This window comes from Mytilus trossulus, chromosome 14, assembly GCF_036588685.1.
Source record: "Mytilus trossulus isolate FHL-02 chromosome 14, PNRI_Mtr1.1.1.hap1, whole genome shotgun sequence".
Lineage (NCBI taxonomy): Eukaryota > Metazoa > Mollusca > Bivalvia > Mytilida > Mytilidae > Mytilus > Mytilus trossulus.
In genome coordinates, this window is record NC_086386.1 from 30,241,030 (window position 1) to 30,249,952 (window position 8,923).

Sequence of the window (8,923 nt, forward strand, 5' to 3'; positions counted from 1 at the left end):
TGCTTTGGAACTAAACCAAGCACAACACAATATAATAACATATATGTATTTTTGATTAGCTAACATCAATCTGCCGTTATTCTTAAAGAAACCTTCATTTCAAAATGAAATGTAACATTCATGCTGACACGAGCTTCTACAAAAAAGAGCACAGGTACATAAAAGACAAATATTGATATACATCATGTTCGCAAAGTCCTTGGAAAAAATGAAGTTATAAGTATTAAATAATTAGTCTGATTAATGAAAAAAAAACAAGATATAAAACTTAAGGATCTTAAATGTTGCATTTTTCCTGCTTCAAATGCCCGTGCTTTTAGTATACATTCGCACTCACATATATACTTATATTAAACTAAATCATAATTGTTATAAAAGTAACGAAAAGTGCATCAACAGAACTGTCTTTCTAGTATGAAAACAAAATTCATTTCATGTGTAGTTAGATTGTTAATAGGTTTTGAAATTTGAACAATACATAATTGCTTTGCACTTAAACACACACATTGGGAGTATATACAAATGACTAGAAAAATCACCACTTTATATGATACGTCGAATATACATATTTGATCCATTTATACATTAGAAACAATTTGCAAAATACAAAACCATGTAAAAACGTCGATGTTAAGATATCTTTAACTGTACATATGTAAAGAATGTCTTTAAACTGCACGTATGAAAAATGTATCACAAGTAACACCAGTGCCTCTAACTCCACAATTGTCGTTTATTTGACGTTATACTTCTGTATGGGTATTGGTGTCGACATAAGGGTCAAAACCAGGTAATTGAGTTGGTCCATTATATTTATACTACAAAAAAAAGTAAGAATTGGTATCAATTGAAAATGTACTTTTGCCTTTAATACACAAGGGATACATGGTTAATTACGTCACTCCAGTAAACGTTACTGATAAACATTAGGTATAAGTTCAATCATGAATTTCTGATTCAAATTACGCAAATAATTGTCTTGCATTTTGATTTTGAGATGCTTGAGGTACCACAAAATATTAATCGTTTTGTTTTAAAATAAGGAACAATCAATACCAAAGAAATATTCGTAATGCGTGTCATGGGGTAATAAGTGATTTGCAAGAGTAAGTAAAAAGGAGAGAAAACCATCATATATGTCTATTTCATTCAACTTTATATACTTTTATATTACCTTCCATACAGAAAATAATATAACGTGGTTTTGTATACATAAAAAAGAAATTAAATCGTTCAATTACATTGCATCAGTTATTTGCAAAGAATTCGGAGAGTCTTTTTGCTTTTTGCTTGAAGTAAAATAATAAAATACAGATAATTTTAATCAACTTTCTTCTTGTGCTTAATAATGTTGCCGTTAATATATTCCTTCTGTACCATGTTGTAAATACATTTCTGCTTTGTGTTTCAATGTTATGCAACAGTGATATAGAATTGAAGCAATATTGCTGATGATGACAATATATTAGTTGTTAGTTATAAATATCACATGAATATCAGGACGATCAAATTAATAAGGTAATTTGAACAAGAATGCTGTGTTATACTTTCACAGACAAGGTTTTTCATATTCGGGTAAAAGATCAAATTCTATAAGCACACATTTTATCTCATCTAATCAATGATTGATATTTATTTTGTTAAAAAAAGTTCAAGTTAACAGCGTAAAAACATATATATGATTTGGATAAAAATACCCGAACAGAAAGGCAAACTTACAGTTCCGAATGATCCTGAACTTTTTAAAGGAGTCGAAGCTTCAGGGTTGGTTGAATCTATAGAGCCTCTGAAAGAAAGGCGAGCTTTTTGTCTAACGATTGTACCAAAAGTTTTCTGAAAATAAACAAATAAAAATAATTTAATAACCTCAAGCATGCTGAGTAACATACGTACATTGTTCATGCTAGTGCAAAAATATTCTGTTATCATGATGAAAACAATGTCACTGTTAAAATAAATATAAAGGCCCAACAAAATACCGTATGATTAATTTTTTTTGAACTATGGGTAAGGATATCCATACCATGTCTAAACAACTCACTGACTAATAGTTCTTATAAATGATGTGTCCATCTCAAAGTAACTCATTTTTTGTTCAGTACTTCATTTCAGTATGGTTCGTGCTTGTCATTATAAAAGATCGATACTTCCTTAGCTTTATTTGAATTCGGTCATACACTAGTCTTACGTACTGTTTTCATTTTAGCGATATTTATTTACATTGTCATATATTCGGGAAGTTTGGCTAGCAATACACAAAGGTTCAATACAACATTTTCGCCCTAAAACTCAGTCAGGAACAAGCTTAAGGCGAGTGTTGCCAAAAAGACAGTTTCTGTTAGTTAGCGTTTGTTGTTGTTGCACTTCTAAAGTTTCTGTTTGTCAACAACCGCATTATTTTCATTTTCATTTGTCGATCAAATAAAATGATATTGTGTTGATGACGGAACTTTGTAAGTCAATAATCAATTTATTCAAAGCTCGGTTACGTGCTTTACATGTGGCATAGATAGGATTTTATAGTTGAGGACCGTTGTAAAATTTTGCTTCGATTTGCTAGTTAAATCGAAACTTATGGTAGCTTATGTTTCTTTTTTATGTTTTCTTGGTGTTGATTTAACAATTGCTTTATTCTTAAAATCTTTAAAATTTACGATTTAACTATAATTCATCTCTCCATTATCATTCATTATTTTACTAATAAACTTGAAATGGAAATTCATTGTCGATATGTTGAAAGTAATTAAGTATCATCTCTAATGTTAACAACAAATAATTTCACAAGAACAAGCATGAATTAGAAAAAAACATCGTTCACTGACAAGATGGCACCATAATTAAATTTTGTATAGAACAACATTTTTATTAGATGAAAAGAACATTAATCTGGTATAAAAAAAAACATGTGTATTTGCACGATAATCACAGCTGATACCATCTAAAATAAGACAGCAACTTAAAAAACATTAGAGTTTGATGCTGATAAATACAAGTTTGTGTTTGTTGTTGTTTATATACACTTTCCTTTTATAACTGACAAAAGCTCTATAACTGTAACGTACCTGAGATTTTCTTGATTCAGCTATTGACCTGTATAGGAATTCGAATCCAGCAATGATTACTGACAAACATAATCCACCAATTAAAATGTAGAAAATTCCAGCAACATTATTCAATTTTAACTCAGCATTGCTACCATCCTTATAAAAACAAAAGTAAACATAATAATCATAATTATTATATTTAAAATGTATCAGTTATCTGTACATGATTTTTTTAAGAATATTCCTCATCGAAATTTGCCGATACTTTTTTTGTTGACATAAAGCTGCAAGGTGTATGGAGCGAACTTAATGTGAATGCTTTTGGTAGTGAAATTGGAGCAGAAAGTGAACACTGAAAACAAAGAACCTGAAATATTTAAATGAGTGATTTTCATCGAAGTCGTATATTATATACCGTAGCTCCAAATGGTATCTCAAAGATCAATACATTTGTGTATACCTGAAATATATTTTGTAGGTAAACAAATCTTATCTATAGCGAAATCATTTGACGTTTGAAACTACAAACATCAATGGAAACATTTGGAGGGTGCATTAAAAATATAGAACTAGGCAATATTGGTCGGCAAGGACTATATGCTAAATGGAAAATATGATTACAAAAAAAAACCAGTATGTTTCTTTAGCCTCACTGGCGTATGGCAGTGATCATGTTATCTGTCGATGTATGATCAATAAAGACATATGTATGTACATCGAATTCAGGACTGTACAGCAAATTACGTTATTTATTGAACAATATTTACCACATTTACCACATAGTTCACATGTAACGTCAACATAACACACATTGTCGATGCTAAGTGCTTAATGAATTGTCTTTTAAGTCGTAATATATAATAATAAACCGTAACTTCATGCATTACTCTCTGGTAAATTAGCATGACTATGTTTTTTTACGTTGAATAATGTCTTAGTAAATATTTTGTGGCTTACCAAGACAGTGGCATCATCTCCGCATTCTGATCGCTCGTCCCACCACTTTTTCTTCAATGACTGTAAACGTCCTCTTTCCCTCAAGTTAAGAACGGCAAGCGTAAGTCTGTCTCTACAAGTTGACATGATTATCATACTAACATTATAAAAAAAGTATGTGGTATGATTGCGAATGAGACAACTCTCCACAAGAGACCAAAATGAGTGTTTGTATCGAAGAGATACAATGCAATAAATTGAAATATAGGGTTACAAGTTTGAGCATTCTTCATAGCTGTGAACTGCGTCACTCTGTACTTCATGTAAGGTTTTATATGTGCATGTATTTGTTGATTTTGTATCGAAAATGTGATATTGATTGATATAAAATGGATGTCGCAGAATGTGTCTCTCTAAAAGTGTGCCTAGATTAACAGAAGTTATCAAATACAGATAATTCATGTTTGTAGACATTGTTCAGAAACTTAAATACACATATTTTTTTTTTCATTGTATGTGTTATCCGGATAAATGAAAGGTCTAAAATGCTTTTTTTTTCTCATTTAAACTAATACATGTAACTGTTGCTGTATCTCAGCCCCTATCATAAAACACGCATTCAGAATGTTTATGTGAGTATTTCAAGATTGCGTATAAATCGACTGAAAATAAAAGCTTTGCATCGTGATGCGAAGCAAAAAAGAAGATTTGTGTTTGAAGATATGTGGGCATAAAATATGATATGATGGTCGCATATTGAGTTAGCGGTTAGAATAAGCATATTGTCAAAACCATAACGCAAACAAACATAATAAACAAGTACAGATAATTTGTACATTTTTCAAATTGAAATATTGGGTAAAAAAACTTGAATAAAAGCATTAAAAAGTAAAATCACAAAAATACTGAACTCAGAGGGAAACCAATTTGGAAAGTCCATAATCACATGGCAAAATCAAAAAACAAAACGCATCAAAAACGAATGGACAAGAACTGTCATATTCCTGACTTGGTACAGGCATTTTCAAATGTAGAAAATGGTGGATTAATAAATAGTTCATATGATAAATTCGTTATATCATATAGCATAGATTGCTTTTTTGTATAGTTTGCTAACGAGTGTTTTTCTATATACTATTCACATTAGTATTTTTATTTTTGAAAGAATGCATGCATTTTTTTCTAAATCTTGCTGGTTTGATTGCTGTGCATCTTCTGGGTGAATAAACTGAAAGAAGATATATCTTAAATAAATTTGCTACCCTCAAAAGCAACACGATAGTTGTGTTATGATCCGCTGCTATTGTATATAATAACAAAACAATCAAAAAAGAGGGACGAAAGATACCAAAGGGACAGTCAAACTCACAAATGATTGAACAATAAAAACAAAAGAAAAAATAAACAAATGAAAAATATAAATGTACAAAATAACAATTACAAAACACAAACCAGAATAAAACAGAAAAATAACAATAACAAAACACAAACCAAATAAAACAAAAACAGTTTTTTTTAACATAAACATTGTTGACCTATAAATCTGCTTGAATCCGGCATTGTGGTTGACAAAGTAAGTTGGCATAAAAAATGTTACAATTGAGACAGACGGAGAAGAATATTTTATCAACATAATAGTTATACCTTAAATTAGATCCAATCGGGGTTGCAATGCCGTATCCCTTTGAATCTAGATTGCTTCCGACCTTCATTGTATCACATGGTTTTCTGGTATTAATATATTCATTTGTTGACGATTCTATTAAATATGCATATTTCCCATTTTCATCGCGAACCCTCTTCACTCCTTCTCGTGTTGTCTTTGCAAATACATCTTGGGCAGATGACATGTAAGCCCACATTCGTTCATAAATTGCTACCTTTGATTTCTGAAAGACAAATCTCTTGTTCAAAGTATTTGTTTGACTCATCATAATTGTATTATCATGTTAGTATGTGACTCTGGGACAACTGTTTCTAAATGAATAAGGAAAACCAACAATCGATGAGTGTGGTAATCATCACACGTCTTCTTTTATATATTGAACCAAATTGCGTATGAATCTAGATTCAAGAAGTTAGGAATTGGTGCTTAGATTTCATACTTTAATTTAAACAGTGAATATTATTGTAAGATTATTTATAAAATGGATTCATTTTACATATTGATAGTCAACAGTATGCATAGTTTAATTACAGGATTACACAGTGCCTTTATAGTAGCTTCTGGTAAATGCTTTAAACATACCTTTATTCTTAATACATGTTCAACAAATTTAACAGAATACATTACATTTTTAAATTAGGATGCATAAGTTACCTTAAAGAAATTATAGGTGGTTCCGCCTTCATACACTCCATACTGAATTCGTGTTTGTTTTGCTAAATCCTCTGCAGAATCAATAGGTGTGTTCATTCGTTCAACTGTGAGAAAAGCCGCTAAATTGGCAGTATAAGATGATATAATGATCAAAGTGAAAAACCACCATACACTACCAACAATTCGACCAGAAACCGATCTACAAAAATGATCTCTGTTAAAATAAATCTTTTAGTTTCTTAGAAATCTTTCAAACTCTAAATTCAAATGTACAATTCATATTCTGTTTTTTGTTTATCTTATGTTGTTGTTATTGATATATCTTATGTCAAATTCTTATACTCGTACCCTCATACTCGAATCGTCCTGAACATGCATAAAAAGTTGGTCACTGGACGTTAGCAAAACCAACAATTAATGAATAAAACTCGAAACTCATTAAAAAATATAGCTTTTTTAAATTCACTCGTCGATTTAACATCTTATATTTCATCTCAAAATATCAGTTTCTCTGTTCATTTTGTAAATGTTTAATTGTAGCAGAGCAGTTCATAAATGCTTTAATGAAAGAAATGATTTCGACATTCGTCTAATAGAAATTCCTTACTTAACGTCTTTCCATCAGTAATATGTGTTCGTTAGGGCACTGAAATATGTGTTTTCCTTCGAATTCAATTTATCTTGAGTTAATAAAAAATAGAAGAAATTAAGTTTTTTTTACAAATTGTGGCTACTTTTTATACATTCACCACGTACGAATTTTATGTAGCAAATACAACATTTCGACCATAAACTGATAGAGTTATTCGAAAATCTTGTTGTCAGTTTTTAATGTAAAACAAATATTGACGTACAACACACATGGTTTGTATTTTATTATGATTTAGATGACTTGTTTCACAATTTATCACTATTTATCATTATTTAACTTACTTCGGACTTATATCACATCCCTGTTGCATGAAAGCACCAAGGGAATACCATAAACTATTAGATATTGTAAAGGCATTTTTTATTGTGCTGTTGTCTTCTATATGCCACTCTGTTGGACTAAATCTACTGACAAGGAATAGCACTACACTAACTCCAACGTAGGCAAATAAAATACACATCCAAATTTCATAGGACAAAGGGTCCATAAATGAAAAGGTGTGTGCTTTCTTGTTGGCTGGTTTCTTTATCATTATACTGATGCCTAAACTCATAAAAGGTTTCGTAAAATCGACGACGCGTTCCCGCTCTGATGATATTGTCATCGCCCCAAATGCTATATCAGCTTCCTAAATATGAAAAAAGAACATAAACAACTTTATATTGTATACTGATTGTTTACTTCTTATAGCTCAGACTGCTTGGTTTACATTATTATTCAACAAGATTTTGCGATGCACGTTAAGTGAACATTCGCATATCTGCATTTTTTGTGAAGAACGGCAAGTCGTCAATTGTATGTATTTTAATTACTGCAACATCTTCAAGTTTATAAAGATGGTACTAATACAATACATTTTCTACTGCTACTACATTGTACTAATATCTAGTTGTTTTGTTTCAGGATATTATCAGTACAAGTCTTACCTAACGACAATATCACAAGCAGCCTGTAATTCATGTTATGACAAGACATATAACGGATTATGATTTTGTTTTCATCATATGTGTTTCATTACTTATTCCAAGAGTAACTAAGGTTGTATTTTATTATTAGAAATCCTTATCATAGATTTGTTTTCAAAGATGTTTTTTCGTAAACCGTTTAAAATCAATATTATTACCATTTTTCAATTATACCATCTTGTCGTTTTAAGTTTTCCGTGTTTAGTGTGAAGTCGATTTTCAAAGAATTTGCACATATTTGTGTTGAGGGGTCAGCTGAATGCCGCCTCCGGAAGCAGGATATTCCGGCTATGTTGAAGAACCCTTGATGACCTCGGGCTCTTTTCTGCTCATTGGTAGGGTTGTTGTCGCTCTGATAAATTTCCCATTTCCATTCTCAATTTCACAAAAGCTGGTCAATGTTTCTGTACGGTTTTGGTGAATTTCAAAACATGTTATCTTCGAGTATCACGAATACTGGCATTAATTGTCGAAATTTGCGTTTTTGTGCTGTAACATTTGTACCGTTTTGGACCCTTTGATCTAAGAGTTGATGTTAAATGTACTCACCCCTCTCACTAATTCTCCAATTACTCCATTCCATGTACCATTTTCAAGTTCCTTTCCATATTGTTCATCTTTAGCAATGCATAATTTATATTTGATTTGCATATGTGCCGCAACCGCATCTATCAGGTCTATTATATATCCTGTAAAATTTTCCCTACCACACATGGCGTTTGTTTGTTGTCCAATTTCATTATGCATTACATATGGTTCTTCCTGAAAAAATGAAATACAGTAATTTTTGATAATTGTGTTTATCGTCCTTCCCTACGCCTATATCACTCTGCTCTGTCGCTCAGTATTTCTCGTATCAAAACTTCAAAACGAGACCAGGCATTATCAGCGACGTCACAATGTTAGAGGAGAAGTTATCAGCGACGTCATAATGCGAGAGGAGACGTTATCAACTTGCTTTCGTCAAGCGTAAAACTGTCTTAGGGAGACGAAACAAGACCATTAA

The 8,923-nt window shown here is 31.2% G+C and overlaps 1 protein-coding gene across 1 annotated transcript; it reads right to left on the bottom strand.

Moving 5' to 3' along the window:
- Positions 1 to 653: 653 nt before the first annotated feature.
- Positions 654 to 8,620, bottom strand: LOC134697020 (glutamate receptor-like). The gene is made up of 8 exons (XM_063559028.1): positions 8,467 to 8,620; positions 7,234 to 7,580; positions 6,301 to 6,499; positions 5,625 to 5,869; positions 4,002 to 4,113; positions 3,063 to 3,200; positions 1,720 to 1,833; positions 654 to 818 (listed from the first exon to the last, which is right to left on the bottom strand). The coding sequence occupies exons 1-8, from the start codon at positions 8,566 to 8,568 to the stop codon at positions 744 to 746; spliced, it is 1,332 nt and encodes a 443-aa protein (XP_063415098.1). The 5' UTR covers positions 8,569 to 8,620; the 3' UTR covers positions 654 to 743.
- Positions 8,621 to 8,923: the final 303 nt, after the last annotated feature.

What these genes read in the sequence shown, in the direction of transcription:
- LOC134697020 (XM_063559028.1), bottom strand. Translation starts at nt 8,568, where the DNA reads ATGCAAATCAAATATAAATTATGCATTGCTAAAGATGAACAATATGGA. An exon ending in CCACCTATAATTTCTTTAAG is followed by an intron (nt 5,870 to 6,300) that starts GTAACTTATGCA and finishes TTTGTCTTTCAG; the next exon opens with AAATCAAAGGTAGCAATTTA. An exon ending in CCGATTGGATCTAATTTAAG is followed by an intron (nt 4,114 to 5,624) that starts GTATAACTATTA and finishes GTCAACTTGTAG; the next exon opens with AGACAGACTTACGCTTGCCG.